Source organism: Brassica napus, chromosome C3 (assembly GCF_020379485.1).
Source record: "Brassica napus cultivar Da-Ae chromosome C3, Da-Ae, whole genome shotgun sequence".
Taxonomy (NCBI): Eukaryota; Viridiplantae; Streptophyta; class Magnoliopsida; order Brassicales; family Brassicaceae; genus Brassica; species Brassica napus.
Window position 1 is genome coordinate 54,442,342 of NC_063446.1, and position 24,524 is coordinate 54,466,865.

Consider the following 24,524-nt stretch of genomic DNA (forward strand, 5'->3'; position numbering starts at 1 on the left):
TTGCAATAAAGTTGATGACGAGTCAAACTATTGATCCATCTTGTAATTTTAGGATAAAACCCACTCCACTTGTGGTTTCATCATTTTTCCATTATCCATCCACACGATAAATGAATGTCGGTAACTCTGGAAGGTTCCATGGTATGCGTTTGATGGTGGTTTCACCTTGTTCCTCCCTTTGGTTTGCCATAAACCAAGCATTGCATTCATGTAATGTCTGATCTGTTCAGGATATAATTAGTAAACTCAGTGATACGTAAATAACATGATTCGGTATTAAGGAAAAACCCTTAACTAAAAACCCAATAAAACCCGATAACAACCCAAAAACCTAGCATTAACCCACGACCCGACACCGGTTAACTTGGTAAAAACCCAATTTTTATAATATTTATAAAAAAAATGTATAAAATTTCCATACACTTTCACTATTACAAAAAAAATTGAATAAACCAGAAAATTTGTGATTCTCTAGACTTTGACGAAAGTTATACTATGTTATTCAAAAAAATGATAATAAAGAAAACCAAAATTTATTCATATGACATTTTTACACTATTATTTTATTGTTGTTATTGAAAAGCTATTATAAAATTAATTTTATAATAATTCTTATTTAATTAATTATTTTATTTTTAGCCAAAGTTCTTATTTGTTATTAAAAATTAAAAAAATGATTTATTTTATGGTAAATGAAAATTGAAGTTAAAACAAAAATTTTAATATTTTGTACAAAACTTGATATCATCTTATTTTCAATGATTAAGTATATTATGTTCATATATACTACAATTTTTAATCTATTGACAGCGGTTCAACAACGTTCGACCTAGTGACCCAGTGACTCAAAAAAAATCCGGTTCAGAATCCAGATCAGATTTAAAACATTATATAAAACAAATTTGTCCTTCACTAAATTTTATAAGGAATAATTTTTCCTCATCGTTCGTATAATGTTATTCTTATCCGTTTTTTTCCTATTCGTTTGTAATGTTTCTTTGATGGTTACCAGTTAGATCCTAAACAAAATTAAAGGACATAGCTATCTTAAATCACTTGCATTCTCTAATATAATTTGCTGTTTAAAGTTTTCTGTTTATTTTTTAAAAAGCCAAGAATATATGAATTTGATTTTCCATTTAGTCATAGACTATTATTTCAAAATAAAATAATCCACATCTTTTTTATAAAATTTTACGTTTACATCTAAAAGCTTTTGATGTCTTTTAGATGACATACGCAGGATATTTTAGTAAAGCAATATTTGTAGCTATTTCTATAAGAAGCAAAATGTTTAGTATAATATGAAACTAATTATGTAAAAAGTTAGTTTTTTAGATTAAGTACAACTTATATATTTGAAGTATATAGCAAAATTAAAATGAAGCATACAAATTGATTAGTTCTTTAAGAAATTTGAATGGTGAACACAAGCTTATTTTCTAGAAGGGGGAACGACGAATAATATGATAAGTCTTTAGCGTGATCGTTCTCATCCACAAATATTAAATCAGACGAGTCATGCTTGAGGTAGCTATATTTATGGGAGAGTCTTTGCATCTTATCCCTTTTGTCTAGGTTTCAAAAGTCTGATCTGCCCTATTTTCGGTCTTTGCTTTCTTTTTAAATTATAATTCACTATTTTTTTCTATTACAAAAAGGTAAAACATGTTTAAAATGGCCTACATTTTTTAAAGTTTAACCGAGACAAGTTCAGAGGTTTGATTGTTTGTGGTTTTTTCTTTAGTTTTTGGTTTTTGCTTTTGTAGAAACCATTTTTCATCCAATCAAGTTTTTGGTTTTAGTTTTTGTTTTTATAAAAACCATTTGAGTTGCCAATCAAGATTTTCAATAAATAGATTCCCTAAAATTTAGGGAAACTGGTTTTTGAAAAGATTAACCAATTTATGAAGAAAAACCAAAAACCAACTTTTGTGAGCTTTTATGAAGAAAAATGAATTTTGATTTTTTTTTGTAGAAACTGCTACATTATAATTAATTAATAATTAATAAATAATATTTTCATAAAAATTAAAATTATCATAAAATATTTTGTACATTAGATATCATTTAAACAATAATGTGAAATATTTTAATTTGTGTTTCATATCTGTAAATAAATTTATATATTTTATAAATAATATTATTTAATTTTAAAACTTAGTTATTAGTTTCTATAAATAAAACAATTGAATAATTTTAATAATTATTAGTCACATTAAAAATAACAAAAAATTATAAAAACATAATATGTTTTATTAATAAAATATATTGTATAATCCTGAATTATAAAAATTGCCATTCAACTTTAAGAAAATATAAATAATTTATATAAGAAAATTTATAATTAGTTTCAAAATTTTATGTATTTTTATTTTTGTATCATTTATAATATTTATATAAGAAAAACTATTTCTATTCAAGTTTTAAAAATTAAAAATAATTTATATAAGAAAAATTTCTAAGTAGTTTCAAATTTTAATATTTTTATTTTTGTGTAATTTTATATATATATTATGATTTATATTTTACTATAATATATTTTTTATAAAAATATAATAATTAAAGTATGTTATTGTATTTTATTTTAAAATAATAATCACAGCATTTTGATAAATTTCAATTGTAAAATCTAAATATTTATTTCTATTTTATTATATTATTTTAAAATAATGTATTAGTTAATTTTTGAAATTTTTTAAAAAAATACAGCAAATCCAAAAACCAAAATCTAAATCTAAAAACCAAAAACCAAAAACTGAAAACCAAAAACCAAAATCTGAAAACCAAAAGCTAAAATCTAAAAACCAAAAAATAAAACTAAAAACTATTGAAACAATCATCACCTCAATATATTATATTTTCTCAATTCTCTATTTTCTTATTGCCTTAACCACTTCCAGACTCTAAATCAAAATATAATTATTATCTCAATTCTTCTATTTTCTAAGAACAAAAAGTAAATAATGAGACCACGTACTTAGGGGTAAACTGCTTGTAGATGCTTACAGATTTGATTTACAAATTGGTTTCCATTAAAAGAAACTAGAAATATTAGTTACGACTTACGATATACTTTCAAAAAGAATATATATTATAATAGATCAGTTTTTGCTCACTCCTCAGCGCGCCACGTCATCGTTTTGTGGGCCCCACTTTTAAAAAATGTAAAAAAATGTCAAGCCCATAGCTCGAACCCGGGTTATTGAGATATAAACACCAACATTTATACCACTAAGCTAACCGATACCTTTGTACATTGATGGCCGAACCTAATATATATTTATGAAGGTCGGAAGCCATTGCTTCTTCGGCTTCCTCTGAGGGTCGGACCTACAAGTGTGTTATGGGTTTCATTTTTAAATGGATTCATCACGTTATATGAAAAAAACTTAAGTTTGCAACAATTATGGTTTTCCTATATTGTAAACTGTTGTAGTTTAATATGAGTTCTTTTCATCATTGTCTCAAACAAGTATGAGTTACAGAGTTGCGCCGTGTGTATGTTCGTAATCTATTTTTTCACCGGTGAACTCTTCATGTCTCCATCTTAAATCGCTTGATCATAAATGTTCCTGATTTGTAGCCCCTCTGTAAACCATATATATATGATTCTCATCTTTGATGAACTCAATCTGCATCTCCACAAAACTCATTGATTCCTCTTAGCTTTAACCATCTTTTAGAAAATGTTTCTCCCTGCCTCTCCAGTTCGTCAAACCGGCGTCCCGGCGTCCGTCACTCAACCTTCGAGTCTCTCCGTCTTGGTCTTAGTAGTCAGAGCATAGCCTCTGGCTTCCTCCGCTTCTGGGATTCCCTGAACTTCAAGAAAGACAGGGAGTTTGTGGGAATCACGGTTCTTTTCCTCGATGAAAAGGTAAGTTAATCTTCGATTTATCACACTTATTTAACATAATTGTTTTAATTTATTTTCTGATTCTTTGTTGGATAATACTATTTGCAGATTCCGTGATTCATGGGTTTACTCCCGTCGGACATGCTAATCATTACATGTCATCTTTGAAAGGAGATTCCATTGTGAAAGTCGATCGTTTTGAGGTTGCTAGGTGCTCCAACTGATTGCGAACACAAACCTAGAAATTGGTAAACATAGCATATTTGGCAGCTCCAAGCAAGATTACAATCAGGCAAATTCAAGTGGAATGACATACCAACAACTGAAACTGGTAATTAGTCAACAACTTATCCAATATTTTCCTTGTCTGAAAAAAATCTACTGTGTTTCTGATCTATTTTTTCATCTACGCAACTTTAGCCTCTGTCATGGATAGCTCTCTCACAAGAATTGCATTGACTATGGTTTCTGGGAAGAAAAAGATCTTGCTCCTGAAAAAAGACCGTGACAACCCTGTTGTAAGATTTTAGTTTGTGCAGAACAAAAAACCTTGATTTATTTTCTATTTAGTATAGTGATAGTTGTTGACAATCATTAGTTATTTGCCAATATGTTTTTTATGCGGCATTTCAGAACTCTCCATTCCAAGCGGAACAATAGATGAAAGCTAATTTTTCTGGAAGCTCATCGACTTCAAGACAGAATCAGAAGATAGATGTTGGTGGGAGGTTAATCAAGGGAATACTTCAGAGAAGTGAGACGGCCTAGCCAGACTTCATCTTTTGTACAGCCTGAGCAAAGAGTGGAACCCACAAAACACGAGAGAAGAAAAAACAAAACACGAAATTAACATATTCAGATCTTCTCTCTTGCATGTCTAACATCTGGCGCCGATGAAACTCAACACCAACGGCAGACGAAGCTGATGCAAGTAAACCTCTCATCAATCATGCTTAAAATCAATCTACGCTTTTCAATCTCACAAACTAAGAAACAATTTTACCTACATGAATCGGGAAATTAGTGCCCACATTCCCGACATAGAGAAAAAAAGGAGTTGAAATCCTAATAGTTTTTTCAGTATTAGACTAAACCACATATTCAAGGCCCAGTTATTTTGAAACCCTAACATTTTAAATCTAAATTTATTATCTTTTTCCATGCACTATTTGATTTATATACAAACAACTACCTAAGTAAACACTAACAAGTTCCATCACCCTCAACTTTGAACATATAAGATATAAAAATATCAACATATGACTTCATCGTTCATTCTTATATCAAACTCATCAACTTATGTAATATCCAAAGTCCCATCAATCACATTATAGACAAAAAACAATAAATCCCTAAACAAAACTATACAATACACCTATAATGTAGCCGACTCTGCGCTTGCGCGGGGACTATGCACCTAGTATTTAGTAACAAATCAATTTCAAGAAATTTATCCATTGAAAGAAAAAAGCGTGTACCACAAGTCCGTGAATGCATTTACGCATGGTATATCCAACTCAAAAGAAAAGTAAAACAAAAAATAGTCGAATATACACCTTTAAAAAAATCGCCAAAATATAGTATAACTAAAAACAAAATATATATTCATTTTTATTTTAAATTTTTCTTTAAACTGAGAGGTTTCTTCAAGTATAAGATATTTACCAATTTCACTTAGGATGTTTTGTCTGAGAAAGTTTTGTGAGTTGATAAAGTGAGTTTTGAACCTATTTATGATAATATATATAAGAGAAATAAGGTTTAAGAAATAAATCCCAAAATATAAAAGTCAACTAAAATATCTTCTAACAAATTGAAATTACAACCAAATTTTTTGAAAAGTCTCGGATAATAATCTCATCTCTCTCATTTACAGGCTAGTATAAAATTATAAATAGGATACAAATACATACACACAGTACAAGGAGAAAAATCCAAACTTTCAGTTTCTCTCTCTCTCTCTCTCCATTTCTCTCGCATTACTCTCTCACTCATCAATTTTAATCGATCTGGAGAAAATGGCGAACAAGCAATTGTCTTTGCACGTTGTGGGCCTGACTGTATTGGTGTTGTTGTTGTCATGTTTTGTTAACTACAGTGTCTCTAAACAGATCAAAACCTATAAGCTCACCAGAGGAAAGTTGTCTGTTACATTCACTAACTATGGCGCTGTTATGACCTCTCTTCTTCTCCCAGACAGACATGGTCTCTCTCTCTCTCTCCCAAATCTTCTCTCTTCTCTTCCCATTTTCTGATTTAGATCTGATTTTGTTTTTCTTCTAATGTAATTCAGGAAAGCAAGATGATGTTGTTCTTGGATTTGATACTGTTGATGCTTACAAGGTAATATCTTTTATTATTTTTTTCATGTTATAACTTTTTGGTAAAAAACATATATGCGGTTTGGATAGAATAGAACTGGATGTTCGGCTCAAAAGCACCTTACTTATCGTCACGTCCTTCAATGTCTTCATTTATTAAAAACGATCGTTTTTTTATTTACTTTATATTATAATCTCACTAGTGGTGAGTCCACACTTGTGGTGTTATTTTGTTCGAAGAAACGACAATACTTTATAATTTACTTTTTTTTTTTTTTTGGATTTTTTTAGAGTAATTGACGTGGATACACCAAAAAACCTATATAATTTGCCATATACCCTTGTTTTTTTTTAATATTTTTTATGACTATAATACCCTTATCTCTAGGTCTGTCTCTTTTCCCTTTTCTTTGTTCTAATCTCTTTATCTCTGGTACAAATTCTTCAAATCATCTTCTAATTCAACATAAATCTTTATTTTTTTATTCTGATTCTTTTGACACCCATAATGCTAATCTTATTATCTCACCCTAATTCCAATGTTTCCAATTTCGAATCACAATTTAGATAATATATATGTTGGTAGGTATTTTATTACTTAACTGCTATTATTTAGATTTTAGTGGATTCTTAATCGATACGTGGAGTGTTAGCTGTTACAAATATATTTGAGGCTATTTGATAGATAACTAATTAATTGTTAATAGTTTCATTAACTGATATATAATTTGTTAGTCGATACATTTGTTTGATACACAGATTGTTAGCTGATACTGAAATTATTAGCTGATATGTTAGTTGGTATGTAGATTGTTATCTGCTATGTAAATATTTAGCTGATAGATCTAGAGTTACATGGTTTCGATATATTTTTGTCTGCACAGTGTCAAAAGGTTATTCTTTTTTTGGTTATCTATAATCATGGGCATTCAGCTAATTTGGATCTTAATTGAGTATATTCAACTTATTATCCCTTTTTTTTTTATATTAGAATGATACAACTTATTTTGGGGCAATCGTGGGAAGAGTCGCTAATAGAATTGGAGGTGCTAAGTTCGAATTAAATGGTCAATTGTACAAGACCGATCCCAACGAAGGCCATAACACCCTTCATGGTACCCCTTTTTCAGTTGATTATTTTTGAAATATTTCTTTTCAATCAGATAAAAAAATGTTATTTATGGTTATTTCAGGTGGTACAAAGGGATTCGGCGATGTGACTTGGTCAGTCGAAAACTACGTTCCCACAAGCCACATCACTTTCATATACCAGAGTTTCGACGGTGAAGAGGGTAATACGATCTATATTTATAACTTTAAAAATACATAGATCGTGTCATCAACTTATGAAATTAATGATTCTTCAAAACATATTTTAATGAAATTAATAAAGCGGGAATTAAAATACTGGAAAATGTTTGGGTTATATTGCTTTTTTCAACTTAAGACAATAAAAATATCTTAGTTTTCGAAAGCAAAATAGATAACCGATTGTACATATTTACATTTTTGGGAGATTAATCCAAAATGTATTAATCCTTGGGTGGTTTAAGTTAACTGAATAGTATTTAACAGTGGAAAGAATGAATTTATTGGCACAGACTTTCATGCTGTCATTCATAGAACTATAAAATTATTGGCAGAGACTTTAATAGAACTATAAAAATTAAATTTGGCAGGTTTCCCCGGGAATGTGACGGTGAAAGTGACGTACATGTTGATCGGAGAAAACAAACTAGCTTTGAAAATGGAAGGAAAGCCACTCAACAAACCCACACCGATCAACTTAGCCCTCCACACATACTGGAACCTCCACGGCCACAACTCCGGCGACATCCTCTCCCACAAAATCCAGCTTCTCGCCAAAAAAATCACTCCGGTCGACGAAGAACTCATCCCCACCGGCGAAATCACCTCAATCGAAGGAACTCCTTACGACTTCCTCGAGCCCCGCGAGATCGGAAGCCGGATCCACGAGTTACCCGGCGGCTACGACATCAACTACGTCATCGACGGGATTGTGGGGAAGCATCTGAGGAAAGCCGCTGTCGTGTCGGAGAAAGTGACCGGGAGGAAGATGGAGCTGTGGACGAACCAGCCAGGTGTTCAGTTCTACACGAGTAATCTGCTGACAAGTGTTGTCGGGAAAGGGAACGCGGTTTATAAGAAGTACGCAGGGTTGTGTCTGGAAACGCAAGGGTTCCCCGATTCCGTGAACCACAAGAATTTTCCGTCGCAGATTGTGAACCCTGGAGAGAGCTACTTGCATGTTATGCTCTTTAGGTTCACTGCTCATTGATTCCTTTTGTTTTGTATATTGCTTTCACAAGGTCGGCTTGGTTTGGGTTTAAAGGTTTATTGTTCCCGATAGAGTAATAATTTGAATGTTAAGCGTGTCATTCATTGGTTTCTAAGGAACAAGAGTGAAGCTGTTAGAATCATGAATGATATCTGAATAGAAGAGGTTGAAATTGAGGCAGTCCCAGAAGCGAGAGAGGCCAGACCTCTCGTGTTCTGGTGATTTCAGGTGACACAAATGCAGATCCTTCAACTCTTTCTCAAACTTCTGCTTCACCACTATCACCTGTTCAATGTTAATATGAATATAATAAGCTCAAGCTCAAGCAACAAAACTGGACAGCGTATCTGATAATATCTTCTTCTTTTACCTGAGATGTGTTTATGCCTAGCGTTTTCGTCCATGAATCATTTGGAACTCGAGCTGTATTTTGAATGCCTCCGGCAAGACAAGACCGGAAGTCCAGTACGCATTGTAAGATGTTCTCTATGGTGTTTGATATGACTCGGGTTTCATCAGATAGAAAACATCTGCAAGCGTTTGAGTTACGTTCAGTTATATTATATGATTGTATTTCCAAAGAGCATCAGATGAGGTCAGTTAAATTACACTGGCACGACACTTTTGAACCTGATAGTAAAAACAAGACTTACATGCGCAGAGCTTTACTTAGATAACCCATATGCACAGACTCAAGATCCATCATATCCTTAACCTGAAAAAAAACAAAAAAATCTTAATGCAGGAAACCAATAAAAGCAGAAACCTCCACTGAAGTCGCAATTAAAGGTTGCACTATGCACTTTGGTTTTAGGGTAGATAAGCGATGATGTCAAACCGGTACCAATAAAGCTATAGTGACAGAAGTTCGCTTGAAAGAAAGAATCCTAATTTTTTTCTATTTTAATCAAATAAACTGTAAAGTGTACATATGTCCCCACCTTATGCTTCAGGGAATGAAGTAACTTGGCCCATGATACGTGAGACAATTCCGAATGTACATATTGCTGTAGTGTTGATACAAAATGGTTGATCTGGTGCCTGGAACAATAAAGAAAGGTGTCAAAGATACCAAGGGAGAACATAGAGACTCCATCATCTCAGAAAATATTGCGTATCATACAAGCATAATGATGAAGAAATAATAGAGAAGTTTATCACAAGATATTTAGCATTTTCAAAAGTATTGCATATAATGAAATCAATGCGTTCTGTTACTTTTATAAATGGTCATGCGCCAGAAGACATAGACATATGCGCCAGAAGACGTGTGGATACCTAGCTCAATGAGTCACCAAGACATTATGTAAATATGAAGCTTTTATATATAAATTTACCTTAGTTTCATCAACATCTTTAACCACCGGAGTTCTTGCTTCGCTATCCCCTCTTTATTCTCATGCATCGTATGTCGTATATCCTGAAAGGACGGTACAGGTCACTGTGCCATCAAAATCCAAGAAGACGAATAGTGGTACTACAAGAAATGTCACAAGCAGCTTATCAACAAAGCCGAACCTATACCTTCAGTGAACACCAGACGTCAGTTAATACATAGGCTGCTAGTTTCAATTGAACAAGAAAGCTAAATACATCAGCATATGCTTTTAGCGCATCACATGTTAAAATCATACTGATTGGCCAGTCAACTCGATACCCCAACCCTAGGAAATCAAAAGAACGCACTCCTGCAAATTTGCACACATCAGTATCAGATTAACAGTTCAGCAGACATAATGAATAAATTTGCGATGTGGAAGACCATACCAATGGTTGATGGCGGAAGATGCACTGAGCCTTGTCTTCTGTACAAAAACAACCTGTCCTTACAAATGTCTCGTTCACATGATGATCTCTGAAGTGAAGATTCTAGAAACCCTTGGATTTCTGCTATTCTCTTATCTGCCTCCGTAACAAGCCCTTTCTGGAAATCCATAAGAGAAAATATGTATATATATATTATCTATAGATGTTAAAAAAATTCATCAGAATAAAACAGATTGTAACCAAGACTTACATGATGCCATAGGGACACAACAAATACATCAGCCCAGTCTGCTAGTTCCATAAAGTGATATCTGCGTAGAGCTAGGAGATGTTCTTGCAAGCCAAATCCTTCTTCGAGCAACTTGATAGCTAGCTTACTGACAAAGTTATATCTTTTGTCTGTTAAGAGAAATTTGATATATGAATAGTCATGTTATCATGAGAAAAACACCCCTAAAATGCTGCCAAATGTTGAATTATAAATCATCGAGAAGGATACTGAAGAAGTATTTCCTGCAGTAGACACTTGTCTATAACAAAATCAAGCGGCAATTCAAATGAGCCAGAGGTGTTCTCTCTGCGATCACTAAATGCACTCGTTTCAGGTTTATTTGATTTGAGAAGCATACCCTCCCATCTACTTCCACCAACTGCATTTGATTTTTTTTCTTCAACACAACCTCGCAAACCCGAAGATAAATGACTGCTAGAAACTTTAGGGTCGTCAACATCAAACCTATTTATCAAACATTCTTGGTTGGCATGGGAAAGACACTTTCTAGCAGTCAGAGAACTGTGGGATTCCACGTGAAAATCAACAGGGAATCCTACAGGTATCCTGGCAACACATGTTTTGGAAGGGTTATCCACCACAGAGAAATCAAACAAAGGCAATAATTTCCCCTGGTCCCTCCTGTTTATGTTTCCATGCTTGTCTACGAAATCACATCTCAGAACAGGGTTCATGCTGAGCACCTCGTAAGGGTAGCTTACCTTTGTGTCTTTCCACAATTTTGTTGAGGAACAGTTTTTCAGCATATCATGGTTTATCTCCTGCTTCGAATAACTACCGCCCATGGGAATATTATTTAATAACAGCGTGCTAATGCTATCATCAGTATTCATTAAGTGTCTTTGTTCCATCTTAGCTCCTGAATCACTTCGTGGATATTCTCTGTTATCTTCCGCGTACTTATCAACACAAAATGGATTCCTAGGTAGTCCACCAAGGGGCCATGACTTAATAGAAAGAGGCCCACCAGATTTCTCATCCTCACATACTTCACCTGACTCTTCTGGCTCAGTGTCCATCCACTGGCGATGAGTATCTGCCTTCTCAGCCTTCCTCACCAAATTATTGTCTATAAAACCCGTTTCACTATGCTGAACCAAATTCTGATTACAATTTCTATCGGAGGCAACAGAGAAACGTAGAGCCGATAAATAATTTTGTGAAGGTCCCATCAATGTACTTTGTGAATCAAGGAGTCCAACATCGGATGCTTCTGAAGAGTCCCTTGTCGATGAACATTCAGATGAGCATGACACATCTATCTCTGAAAACCATCTGTCTTCTGTTTTCTGGTCATCTGAATCTGAACCATTCTGGTCCCTGAAACTCCAAGAAAATGTCATCAGTTCACGCAGGCTGGGGGTATATGATACATATAATCAGGAAGATTACCTGGTCAAGTCCATTGCCACTGTTGAAGGAATTAGTGCGTCACGACAGGATATTGGCAAAGATATTGCTCCAGGAACCTAAATTAAAATGTCAATACTAGATAAAACAAAAAAAAAAATTGTGCAGAAATAATTGCTCGATAGCTTCAAATGCAAAACTGATGCTAGAATGAGACGCAAAGTGACGCTAATGATGTAGCATGCATTTAAGATCTGCACGTATATGCAACACAAGGTCTTATTTAAATTAGACAGTTGCCTACTATATCAGAGAGACTCCTCTTGATAATGATTTTGATATCATAGTTTTATAGTGTAGTAGAAAAATCTCGTTCGGAATATACAATACTCATAACAAAGAACTACACCACATTACAGAGAATAATTAAACTGAAGCAGTAGTCAGATACCAAATTACCTAGGTAAAATTGATTCACGACCGAGTAAAACCACATATGACCAATAAAACGAGTAAAGTCAGAGCTAGCATAGCAATGAGAGCACAATGACACATCAACCAAAAGACTATAGCTTTGGAAATAAGAGAAAAAGCTAATAATTGGTAAATAATAATCAAAAGAAGCAGGATACCTGTCCAAGGAACAGTTCAAACTTTTTTGAAGGATCACCAAGTTTTTTTTGCAATCTTCTGTAGTAGTCCTTTCTTTTCTGCATCATCACTTCTATATGCAATTTATTGAAAGTTACTGGAGATGGGTCCAGTAGACTAGTAGAGGAATAATATGTCCAACAGGGAAGAAGATCTGCGAAAGTTCTGTGTCCACATGCAGGATTACACAGTTCAAGAAGTTTTGTAATTACTTGGAGCTGTTGACCGGCCCTCAGTATAGGTACCAAGAAGCCATCCAAGAAACATGGAAGAAGCCCTACTTCTTGCTCCTAGAGTGCAGAAATGAAACCAATCTGCTATCAATGGTTTAAAGGTACTAAAATCAAAGATGCCCAAAAACGAGAATAGAGTATTACCCTGACCTTCTTCAGTGGGGAGATGCCAGGCTTATTCCAAGAAAATGATGTCGATTCACTGGCGCAATCCATAATGAACTCCTTATGAGGATCGTTAAGTTCGGCTTTAAATATCCAAGATCTTATAAACTCGCAATATGGCTCACAAGCTTTTAGGAACAAAAATTTAAGCATAGCACTGTGAGCAGGATCAGCAACCTTCAACGAAATATATTGGGAAAAGATAGTCAGAAGAAAATATTTAAATTGCACAAACTCCTGGCTAACTATAATAGTTTAACCAAGTGTGAATTCCACACTCATCAAGCTATATCACCTACTTTAAGCATAACTTGGAAGGTCAATCATCAAAAGGATCATAGAATTCTATAATGTCTTTCAGATTTCTTTAAAACTGTAAAACCATGAGTATTGCTAGCCTTTGAGAGTACAGAGATGCAAAATTTAATGACGCAACCCTTCCATCACTGAAATGTAAATGAGAAATAACTGACACAGAAGGTGCCTCTAGGCTACATTAGCTGATAACTATGTGCAACAGGAAAGAAAACAAAAAAAAAAAAAAAAACGAAGAGAATGATTACTACAGTAGGAATTTATTTTAGCCTGACCTTAAGTTGTGAATACAAGTAAGTAAGCAGGTCGCTTCCTCTGTAGAACCCATGAAATCGCACGGTTGCTTCAGTAATCAAACATTCCCAAGGAGAGCCACAATAAGATAGGGATACATCATACAAACCACATATGCTCGCAAGAGCTTCAATCTGTGTTCGTAAGTCTCTAGTATGGAGAAAAACTTCCAATAATGTTATCTTTGGATGAACAACATTCGTAAGGCAGCCACGCCAAGAGGAATCATTTTCAGACCCATCAACAATGTTCGAAGCACGCCTCAGTTCTATTGATGCGCACAAAGTATCCAGTCCAGATATATAGCCTTGTAGGACCTTTCTAACAGCAATAGCAAAAGCCTGATTAACAAGAGTGTAGCAGCTCTTATTACTGGCTTCTTCATTTTCACCCACTTTATAGCTCCCCTGTCCCTGAACAGCTGTTTCCTCATCCAACCTCACGCTTGTGAAATAGTCTACAAACTTATGGAGAAGAAAAACCAAAGAACCAAAGCAGCCTATGTTTCTAAGAATCTGTCCCAACGCATCCGTGCTTGACAACCGATGCCACAGGCTCGGAATTGTGTGGGTGGTCCTGTCAGCTGGGTCAGAGCATAACACAGAAGAGAGCTTCTCTATGCTAATAAGAGACGACTCGACACCTTGCAGAGCAGTCAACGCCAACCTAACCAAGCTTGATTCCTGTTACAAGAAACAAAAATGTAACTAAATATACAAACTTTTATCACTTGATAACACCAACACGCTATTTCATAGCAAGAGCTAGACTAAGAGAGGACTATATACATCTATCGTTGAAGAAGTAGAGATATTTTGTTACTTTCAATAACAAGTTGCCATTACTAACATAATCTCAGGACACCTACACATCATAAACTTCCCCAGAGAAATGATTCGGCCCCAACTCATAGTCTATATCGAGCATTAGCAAATGACACACTATCCCTTTACTGAATTCACAAACCAAATCAATATCGTCACCTCGAGATAATTGACATTTTACCAAATCCCTTTTTTTTTAGGTTTTCGATCCAAAAAGATATTCACACAAGAGCGAAATGATGCAAGTTCCTCTTACCACACATGAAAAGCTTTAAACAATCGTTGAGGCACTAAACTTACACAGACAGAGGAAGAAGACGAAGTAGAAGCACGAGTTGGAGGAAATCGGCCGTGCTCAGAATGGAAGGATTCCCAATTTCGCGGTGTAAGGTACGGATCCTCCACTTTGAGCTTCTCCAGAAGCGAATCGAGGCTCGTCACAACCGCCATTATCGAACAGTTAACAATATCAAGCAGAAACACTGAGAAGGTCAGATTGTGTGTGTTCACATCTCCCACCGGAAAAAAGGTAGGAAGAGGATTTTGAAAAGAGCCTCTTCGTCGCCAAAAAGCGAAAGACTATCAAGATAAGGCCCAATGGGTCTTTTCGTTTGATATCAGCCCGTTCACAAGCCCAATTGCTCACAAAAGAAATAACATGCCATCAAAGACCAAGAAAAAAAAAGGTTAAATTAGTTTTCAGATTTGGATTACAGTAAATGAGTTTGGATTACTTTAGATAGGGATTTGACTGTTCCATGAAAATGGATCAAATTAACCCATAAATTTTCGAAACAAAGCAACCACTCCGAAGAAGGAAAACAATTTAGTAGGAAAGAGGTCTTTCTATCATTTTTAACTTGCTTTTGAAAAATGGAAAGTTCGAAGATGGCGATTCAAAAGACTGCCAAAAAGTAGACATAATTCCTCTGAACTTTTAAAATTTTGATACTTCAAATTGTTACCTATTAGACCAATCATGGATCGGTCAGTTGAATAAGGCCCTGTTTGTTTCTTCATTTAGATGAATCCATTCAGCTGATCCATTTATGTGCTTCATCTAAATGATCCATTCAAATTTTTAGTCATGTTTGTTTCTCCATTTGGATGAGTCATTTGAATGAACCATTTGAATGAATTTTATGTTTGTTTCTCCATTTAGATGGATCATTCAAATGAGTTTAATAACTAAATTACATATATACTCATGTTTTGATTTAATCATATATTTTATATCAATTTTAACTACAGAAAATTTTATTATTCATTCTAAAATATATTTACACTGAAATTATTTTAAAATTAGCATTTTGACATTTATAAATTTTTATTTCATATAAATTTCATATAACTTTATTTATAAAATAGACTCAAATTTTAATAATTTTTTAATAAACTTTCAAACAACTCTAAGTAGATATTCAAATTTTAATAAACTTTCAAACAGTTCAAAGTAGATATTCAAATAAAGTAGATATTCAAATGCCAACAATAATGTTTATAAAACTGAAATTTAAAAAATGTCTAGTATGGAAGTCTAGTTCCTCTTGCCATCTCCATAGTAATACAGTGACGCACACTCTCCATTAGTCTATCACCCTGCGGAATGTATCCAACATGCTCTTCTTGATCATCACCATGCTGTTCATATGATTCCACTCCTTCCCAATAAGAAAAATCAGTATCTCCATGTTGTGAATCTCGAATAAAGTTGTGGAGGGCCATGGTTGCTGTCACAATCTTTATCCATTTCTTCAACTCATACTTGGGATGCTTTCTGTCTAAAATTCTCCACTTGGCTTTCCAAACACCAAAAGTCCTCTCAATCATTGATCTTAAACCGGAGTGCTTGCGGTTGAACAATTCCCTAGTGTTTGATGGTGGACCTCCTCTGTTGAACTGATCTATATGGTATCTAGTCTTGCGATGAGGACCTAAGTAACCAGTTCTGGTTGGGTAACCTGAGTCGACCAAGTAGTATTTTCCAGCTGGTGGGTGAGGAAAAGAAGCTTCTTCAGTAGCACAGTATGTTAGCACCTTCGTGTCATGTGCTCTCCCGGGAACTCCAACATAAGCGTAGATGAACCTCATGTCAAAATTACAAATAGCCAGCACATTCATGGTTGGTTCACCTTTTCTACCTCTAAATGGCTCACTATTCCCAGATGGTGGACGGACAGCAATATGAGTTCCATCTAAAGCACCTATGCAGTTCTTAAAGTAAGGCCAATATTGTGGTTTACCTTCTAGAAAAGGACTAGCAGTTGCAAACTCATTCCTAATCGGTTTCACAATGTCTGATGCAAGCTTCAAGAGAAACTTAATACCTGTAACAGAACATAATACCAACGTTAAAATGCAATTCTAGAACAAGGCGCCTACAACAACAAACACCATATTAATAAGAACAAGGCCACTCTTTATCAAATCCCATAATAACGTTGGTATTCTGTTCATATTAATAAGAACTATAGGATTTGAACAAACACCAAGCTTCAAGAGAGAACTTAATACCTGTTCTAACTTCTTTTTCACAGTGTCAGTTGAATGCTGATAATGCTCTGATATAGCCCGTACAGTTGCGTCTTGTCTGACCGTCTCTAAGAACATTGCAACACTCTCCTCAACGTAAACATTGTGAGTCTCCTTTAACCCATACTTTTCTGATAGCACCTTACACAAACTCTTAAATGTTTCCTGGTTCATGCGTAGAATCTCATAGCATTGTACCTCAGACCCGTTCATAAAACGTTGCACACGTCGCCAACCTTCACCTCGGTTTGTCCTGACTAATTGCCTATCAGCATCAGCTTCTGTTGCTCCACCCATCTCCTCCAAAAGAACACATGTACTGATTCTCATCAAATAACAAATCCAACTCATTATCCTCAATTAAAAGTCTTAATATGCTCTGCAAATACACAAAGAATTTAGTAACAGATATTAGAATTTAGTAACAGGTTTATACACAGATATTTGATATTAGAATTTAGTAACAGATATTAGACTTACGTTACTGTCCATCTCGACTTCTTCTACTTCACCAAACTGTATCCTCTACTTCACCAAACCTGAAATATCAAAACCAAATGGTTCACCAAAGGTCAGAACCATTGCACTCCAAACAAAAGTTCATACAAAACACAAACAGAACAGTAGAGTTTTGAACATAACAAACACAAACCAAAAGAACAGTAGAGTTTTGAACATAACAAACACAAACCAAAAGCTGATTCTCATAACAAACACAAACCAAAAGAACAGTAGAGTTTTGAACATAACAAACACAAACCAAAAGAACACTAGAGTTCATACAAAACACAAACAGAAACACAAGCATAACATAGTCTTCAAGCATCTCTACTTTCACCAGTAGCATACTCCAAGTAGAGAACCTTGTCCTCATCATCTTTATAGAACAAGAAGGTCTGACGATTGGTAGGGTCCTGCTTGAGATGATCGATGGCTGCCTTGTACAAAGGAGACCAGTGCCTGATAGCAGACAGTGAGTGTAAGGCTTCCATAGCTGTAAGCTGGTTGCAACTGAACTCAGGGTGGTTCCCTATCATCTTGTTCTAGTCAGAAAGACAATCTACTACAGCCTGTCCTACTTGAGCAGCCCTTGATCTCTTCCTGTTAGCTTTTGTTCTACTGGATGAAGGGCCAGCAGTTATTGATTCAGCTGGAGCACTGATATCTTGAGTAGGAGGAACTTGATCCACATCAGTGTCTTCAGCATCACCATCATTATTGTCGCTTTGCTTATCCAAAGAGTCTTCGCCTTGCTGAGCAGTCCATCCTTCACCTCCACTTACATGAACCGCTCCAAACACATTCTCCAACAAGTCAACATTTGCTAGTGGATTCTCTTTAAGCTTCCTAGCTGATGGGAATTCCTAAAAACCACAACAACAGACATACATCACATGAGGAGACAGCAACAACAGACAGACATCACTTAACATAAACAAGCAAGCCAAGGTTGTACCTTAAAAGTTGATCCCACCAGTCATCAGACATGTCTACGTACTCATTTGCATCATAGCCAAGTCTGGTCCTCTTGTTGATCAACCGTTTGAACCTTGCATACTGAGTTTTGCAAGTAGTGTGTTTGATCCCAAATTTTCTCCAAACGTGTCTTTCCCCATAAGCTTCATAAAACTTGTCGATAATGGACTGTCTCCCAACTTCATTAAGATTTCCTTTTCTTTCATTTCCTTTCAGCTTCTCCTCAACTCTCAGTTTGAGGTAGAACCGGGTTTGCCCATCAGTCCATGCCAGGGACTAACATTCAAATATTCAATACCAGAGACTAAACTAAACTAAGAGAACCATTCAAATATTCAATACCAGAGACTAAACTAAACTAAGAGAACCATTCAAAGATTCAATACCAGAGACTAAACTAAACTAAGAGAAGCATTCAACAAGCATACAAATATATAAAATATACTCACATCAGTACCAGGGACAGATGTCATTGCAATCCAAGTAAACTGCAAGAAACAACCTGCCATATAAAGAGTTTCCTCGTCAGTGTCAATGTTTCTTGAGCACATAAACACACAAGAGATGCTGTGATTGAAAACCACACATAATATGAACTAAGAATTGAACTGAAGATCGACCATTAAACTCAAGAGACCCATAAGGCACACAACATTCTAAGACACATACGTAAAGATATGTTTATCAAAAACACATGACCAAACGAAAGCTAAAGATATGTTTATAAATCCTATGAAACAAGAGCTAAATATATGTTTATAAATCCTAACGAACACTCCTCACAGCAAACCCATGAATATCCAGCAAACCAACCAAGTTCATTAGAGCATAAAACACAATGTTGCTTTATGAATACAAGCAGAACATATACCATAAAATAATTCACAAGCTATGAGATTTCACAAGCTACTAGTGAGATAAGCTAAGCTAACAAGAAACTTGAAGCATACTTATGTAATCAAACCAAGCAAACCCATCAGTATTTCAACACATTCTCAAGCATAAACCCATGACAAATTCAAAAGGGAAATCAATACATAACATAAACAGAAGCAAACCCATAAACGAATTCAAACATATAAGCATAGATCTACGAAGAAGAAGATCAAACCGGTGAGAGAGATGACGAGACGACGAGATAGACGACGAGATAGACGGCGAGAAAGAGAGAGAGAGAGAGAGAGAGAGAGAGAGAGAGAGAGAGAGAGAGAGAGAGAGAGAGCGACGGTGAGGTGAGAGCTTCAAGCTCCTTTCATGGTGGCTAGAGAGAGAGGACGAGAAAGAGAGAGACGGCGAGAGAGAGAGAGAGAGAGAGAGAGAGAGAGAGAGAGAGAGAGAGAGAGAAAGCGATGGTGAGGTGAGAGCTTCAAGCTCCTTTCATGGTGGCTAGAGAGAAACTGAGATTTGAGTTTGTCGCAGAGAAAAAGCTACGACGGAAAAAAAATGAAATTTGGTTTGTAATATTTGAGTTTTTTCAAGGTCAAAATCGACATTTGGATATTTCGACTGAATCATCTCCATCTAACTGCTTCGTTTCGGTTCATTCAACTGAACCATCTCCATCCAACCTAATTTTCGAAAATCATTCAACTGATCTATTCGAATGAGTGATGTTTTTTGTGTCCAAACGAACAACGTGCTCAGCTTCAGCCAAATGATTCAGTTGAATGAAGAAACGAACATGGCCTAAGCAAGATGACTTACCTCGTATAAGATTAAACAAAAGTTATGATTGGTTTGACAAGGTTCTCGTGATGTTAGTCAGCACTTATTATATGGAAATGTGACACTGTGGGATACTTGAACTAATTTTGGTGAATTCCTGCTATGCATCTGTGGATAGTGCTGTGCAATGGCGCACGTAATTAGAAAAATATGTTAGATCATAGTCGTGTGGGTTACTGATTTTCCGGTTTTCAGATTCTAAATTGTGTGTGTATGGCTCGATCATAATTTCTAGAGAACAATATTATATCTTACCAACAGCTTTTAGCTAATGTTACATGAACTCTCTGTTAACAACTGTATATAGAGATTTCAAAATATGATGATGAGGTTATTTATATTCTTCTTTTTTTTTTTATCAACAGTCAATATTATATTCTAATCAGGATTGAAAGAACAAGTATAACTACTCTGTACACAGATTAACCAAGTCTATCAACTTCAAGTGACTTGCAAAACATTGTTATCAGTGGTCCAATTTCCAAATCTTTGAATATTATTTTCACAAGCAAGCTAAAGAAAGTTCCAAATTTGACGAGTGATTCCAAACGAAAACGTAAAAAACAGGGGTTCAGGCCGCTAAGGAGCAGAGCTGGAAGTGGAGGTCTTCTTGAAATCGATCTTGTCGACTTTAACCTCTCCGTCGACGAGCTCATAGACATAGACCACAACTCGAAGACCATCGATATCCATAAGAACAAAGCTCGGGTTAACATCTTGGTTTATGCTACTATAAGCTCCGGTTGCAGAGCCAGGGTTAATCACGACTCCTCCCTCGTGTTTGTAGGCGGTGAACTGGTGGGTGTGGCCTGTTACAAGTATGTCCACGTCGAGTTGTCTCTGAAGCATGGCAAGTGAATCTAGATCACCCCATGGGATCACCTGTACAGCAAATAGAGGAACAAAGTTAAAGGAGGGAAGGCATATCTCCTTAATAATTTAGTCTAAAACCTTGAAACAGAAAATAAACAGTGACGAAGCATTTCAAATCCTCCGTTAACTATTCTCCAAACGCAGGTTTTAATCAGAACTAGAAAAGGTAAGTGCAGACTGAGGAATGTAGACAAAAAGCAAAATAATAATTGTTAACGAAGGATTACATTATCATCCAAACACCAACAAGGCAAAAGGATTATTCTCATTCATGGTAGCGTCTAACTTGTGAAGCTCATCATAAAACGCTAGTGAGTAGGAAAAGAAGTGAACCTGGTGGCCGTGGCAGAGTCCAAGCTTGAACTGGCCGATGGTCAAGGTTTTGGTCTCAGGGTAGCGTGCATCTTCGTCAAACTCCCCACGAACTATATGCAAATCAGGGCATATAGTCTTCAAGTAGTCATGGATTTCCTAAGCAAAACAGTAAAAAAAAAAAAAGATGCTAAGCTTAACCACCACAAACATGAACCAGAAAAGACCATAAGCTTTAGCAGTTAGCACTCCCAAACTAAAAGAAATATCCATTGAATTCTCATATACTAAACGAGTAGATGAACATAAAGATCACATAGAGTTTGTTCTAGCCTCTGAATCCTTTCATATGTAAGTATCCCAGAAAGTTTTACATCAAACAAGAATGATTCTCCTGATAATGAACAGAAGAGAAAAAAGCTCTACTTTGATGCAGAGATTGCCAGTGCAGATGATGTGTTGAATCTTTCCGGGAACAAGCATCGATTTGAATTTCGGAGGCAGATCAGCCGCTCTATGTGGTACATGGAGATCCCCCAATGCCAGAACCAGCACCATTTCCCGATTAAAATCTGGAGATTCCCTTAAAGTTGATGACAGCGCGAATCGAAGAAGATCTAGCTTCAGGGGCGATCGAAATTACGAGATTTGGTTCGGAGGAATCTCAGAGATCGCAAAAGGAAGATCCCTTCTCCTTCTGATGATCGGCTCCTCTCTTGTTTGTCGAAACTATACCCAAACGACGTCGTACGATACTTTTGACATTAACCGGTTTCTTAAAATCGGTACATGAAAGTGAATAACCGATTCAACTCATTGACAACAATTTCTATCAGTCACTACACGGTTTTTAAGTTAAACTAAAACTTAAGCAGTTCCGAAAAAGCTTTTGTTTAATGATCCATCATTCCGTCAAAATCCAACAATACGTTATATCATTTCCTATAATATTATACCACCAGTGCCCGTCCTGGGAGGAAGGGGCTTCCGGCCGTTGAGTTTATTCCCTAAATTATTTATAAAATCGCTTTGCACTTAATCCAGAGGTAATACGTATTCTTCTTTTCTTAAGAGGTCATGAGTTCCACACTCATATTGAACATTTTCTCTTTTTATATATTGTGGCTCACAAAAATGTTGTGCTTCCACCCATGAAAACTTCGGGCCGTTACTGTATACCATCCATCAAGGCTTAAATTTTACCATGACTCGATTGTAGACTTCCATTCTGGTTTAATGTTTTATAGACCCTACAATTGCATATGCATCTATATCTATATATATAAGAGGGTTTGAATCCCTCACATGAAGCCACATGGGATGACAGCTTGGAAAGTCGTTTCACGACGTGCTGACACGTGTCCCATGAAGCCAAAACGCAGCGATTCATTAGGCATCTGTTCTTCTGGGCTTCGTTTGATATGGTGTAATTGGTCTGTTTGATTGGTAATAGTCTGGGCCCGACTTGAAAGAGAACACTCTAACCCTAATACTCTGCATCGACTAAACAGAGTTCGTCTCTTCTCATGTGTGGCGGCGTTCCGGTGACCTGAAACGGTGTGATTAAATGTCTTCCTCATAAATCTCATTTATTGGCTCCATCACAATGTGTATTCAAAGCTTTCTTTCGATCTTAAAGGCGGTGCCAGAATCTGTATAAATAGAGGTTGGATTCCTCCCCTTGAACCCATCTCTTCTTCCTATCTCTTACATCTCATACTGCAAATGCTCCTCCATCGTGGAGGCCCGGCTTATGAGATTCTGGGAAGCAAGAAACATGAAACGTCAGGGTGATCTGGTGGATGTCAATGTGAGTCTATTTTCCTTTTTTTTAAGGGTTTGTGCTTGAACAAGAATTCTGGTGAACTTTTGTGTTTAGTTAGAATTTTTTTTTTATTAGAGAGAACCTCTTTTAAAACAGAACCTCTTACTGATTGTTGAATAATCGGGATTCCGGAAAACTTCTTCTTGATTGTTCGTTTTTATTTTAGTTTCTCCACAAATTTCAAATTCTTTATTTATACAAGATTCCTGCGAACTTCTTTATGCTTTGTTAGATTTTAAATTTTGGTTTTGATTTTAGAAACAAAACCTCTTATTGATTGTTGAGTTTGCGAAATACTGTCGAACCCCTTCGTGTTTGTTCGTTTTAATATTTAAGTTTATATGATTTTTATTCCGGTGACTCTTCATGTTTTAGTTTTTTTTTCCAGAAATTTACAGTTATTTGTCTAACAGTAATCCGGAGAACCTCTTTATGTTTTGTTAGAATTAATTTTGGTTTTATATCTTTAAATATAAAACCTCTTACTGATTGTTGAATTTGCGAAATACTTACATACCCCTTCGTGTTTGTTTTATAATCAAAATCTCATACTGAATATCTAATTTCCGATATATCCAATTGTGAGTAGGCAACAATAATGCAAGCAACCATCAATTCTAGCCGGCTTCCAAGATTCCGTTCAAGACTCACCGCCGGTTCCATGTATACCATATCCGGTTTCGATGTGGCTCGATGTGCTCAGAGCTTCAGACTCTCGGACTCTCCTTTGATGATCCGTTTCAATGACTTAACTTCCTTTGATGAGATAACAGAACCAGTTTCTCCATTGCCTGAAGAGGGATTCCGGTTCCGCAATCAAACCGAGTCGGTTGGATTGGCTAACACAAACACACAGCTACCAGGTAACAAAAATAAAATGGATGTCATTTGATTATTTTGTTTCATGGATTATTCACTTTTTCAGTTCGAGACTGCTGAAGGCGCGTTCGGGTGTTTTGATGGTGTGATGACTAAGCTGCATAACCTCAGAGCTGCTGAAGCCGGTCAGATGTTGGTAAGAAACACGTGGGTCTTATATCTTTATATCTGTACACACATATATCTAATATGCCTGTCGGTTTAACTCTGGCAAACAGGCTGCAGAAGGAGTGAATCCTGAGGATGTTACAATGCCTCTGTTTATCACGGACATGGAAGGAAAGACATTAACACTTATAACTTCACTGCACACCATCAGACATTCAAAATCACACACATCCTCACTGAACATGAGCGTGTTCCAGTACCTGACTATGTCGTCGATGTAAGAATGATTTGAGAACATCTGATTATCCGTCTACATATATTTGTATGTGTGATTTTCCGATTGGATCAGGAAGGAAACAATGGTGATGATGCCGATATGCCGGACGGTAACAAATTTCCTTACCAGGTTGAAACTGGAGAACGCAGT

General features: G+C 35.7%; 4 protein-coding genes across 5 annotated transcripts; 1 reads left to right on the forward strand and 3 right to left on the reverse strand.

Moving 5' to 3' along the window:
* The first annotated feature begins 5,599 nt into the window (after positions 1-5,599).
* LOC125575209 (galactose mutarotase) lies at positions 5,600-8,576 on the forward strand. The gene is made up of 5 exons (XM_048750790.1): positions 5,600-6,061; positions 6,150-6,199; positions 7,169-7,292; positions 7,371-7,469; positions 7,857-8,576. The coding sequence occupies exons 1-5, from the start codon at positions 5,875-5,877 to the stop codon at positions 8,474-8,476; spliced, it is 1,080 nt and encodes a 359-aa protein (XP_048606747.1). The 5' UTR covers positions 5,600-5,874; the 3' UTR covers positions 8,477-8,576.
* On the reverse strand, positions 8,518-14,920 carry LOC106347600. 2 transcript variants are annotated; one of them, XM_013787174.3, is made up of 14 exons: positions 14,668-14,920; positions 13,525-14,226; positions 12,920-13,111; positions 12,518-12,826; positions 11,928-12,004; positions 10,743-11,855; positions 10,494-10,635; positions 10,244-10,400; positions 10,001-10,164; positions 9,814-9,896; positions 9,418-9,517; positions 9,130-9,191; positions 8,847-9,006; positions 8,518-8,761 (listed from the first exon to the last, which is right to left on the reverse strand). In XM_013787174.3, exons 1-14 carry the CDS (start codon positions 14,815-14,817, stop codon positions 8,588-8,590), a joined length of 3,585 nt encoding a protein of 1,194 aa, XP_013642628.2. In that variant the 5' UTR covers positions 14,818-14,920; the 3' UTR covers positions 8,518-8,587. The 2 variants fall into 2 exon arrangements, with proteins under 2 accessions (XP_013642628.2, XP_013642627.2); XM_013787173.3 differs by having other exon boundaries at positions 12,914-13,111.
* Positions 14,921-15,891: 971 nt separating this feature from the next.
* On the reverse strand, positions 15,892-17,196 carry LOC125583177 (protein ANTAGONIST OF LIKE HETEROCHROMATIN PROTEIN 1-like). Its single transcript, XM_048749780.1, has 3 exons — positions 16,882-17,196; positions 16,739-16,745; positions 15,892-16,694 (listed from the first exon to the last, which is right to left on the reverse strand). The coding sequence occupies exons 1-3, from the start codon at positions 17,194-17,196 to the stop codon at positions 15,892-15,894; spliced, it is 1,125 nt and encodes a 374-aa protein (XP_048605737.1).
* Positions 17,197-20,522: 3,326 nt separating this feature from the next.
* LOC106347599 (vacuolar protein sorting-associated protein 29) lies at positions 20,523-22,104 on the reverse strand. Its single transcript, XM_013787172.3, has 3 exons — positions 21,712-22,104; positions 21,307-21,444; positions 20,523-20,982 (listed from the first exon to the last, which is right to left on the reverse strand). The coding sequence occupies exons 1-3, from the start codon at positions 21,841-21,843 to the stop codon at positions 20,680-20,682; spliced, it is 573 nt and encodes a 190-aa protein (XP_013642626.1). The 5' UTR covers positions 21,844-22,104; the 3' UTR covers positions 20,523-20,679.
* Between the last annotated feature and the right edge of the window lie 2,420 nt (positions 22,105-24,524).

What these genes read in the sequence shown, in the direction of transcription:
- LOC125575209 (XM_048750790.1), top strand. Translation starts at nt 5,875, where the DNA reads ATGGCGAACAAGCAATTGTCTTTGCACGTTGTGGGCCTGACTGTATTG. An exon ending in TCTTCTCCCAGACAGACATG is followed by an intron (nt 6,062 to 6,149) that starts GTCTCTCTCTCT and finishes AATGTAATTCAG; the next exon opens with GAAAGCAAGATGATGTTGTT. An exon ending in AGGCCATAACACCCTTCATG is followed by an intron (nt 7,293 to 7,370) that starts GTACCCCTTTTT and finishes TGGTTATTTCAG; the next exon opens with GTGGTACAAAGGGATTCGGC.
- LOC106347600 (XM_013787173.3), bottom strand. Translation starts at nt 14,817, where the DNA reads ATGGCGGTTGTGACGAGCCTCGATTCGCTTCTGGAGAAGCTCAAAGTG. An exon ending in ACGTCTGGTGTTCACTGAAG is followed by an intron (nt 9,897 to 10,000) that starts GTATAGGTTCGG and finishes CCGTCCTTTCAG; the next exon opens with GATATACGACATACGATGCA. An exon ending in TTCATTCCCTGAAGCATAAG is followed by an intron (nt 9,192 to 9,417) that starts GTGGGGACATAT and finishes GTTTTTTTTCAG; the next exon opens with GTTAAGGATATGATGGATCT.
- LOC125583177 (XM_048749780.1), bottom strand. Translation starts at nt 17,196, where the DNA reads ATGGGTGGAGCAACAGAAGCTGATGCTGATAGGCAATTAGTCAGGACA.
- LOC106347599 (XM_013787172.3), bottom strand. Translation starts at nt 21,843, where the DNA reads ATGGTGCTGGTTCTGGCATTGGGGGATCTCCATGTACCACATAGAGCG. An exon ending in CTGGCAATCTCTGCATCAAA is followed by an intron (nt 21,445 to 21,711) that starts GTAGAGCTTTTT and finishes TGTTTTGCTTAG; the next exon opens with GAAATCCATGACTACTTGAA. An exon ending in GACTCTGCCACGGCCACCAG is followed by an intron (nt 20,983 to 21,306) that starts GTTCACTTCTTT and finishes TTTGCTGTACAG; the next exon opens with GTGATCCCATGGGGTGATCT.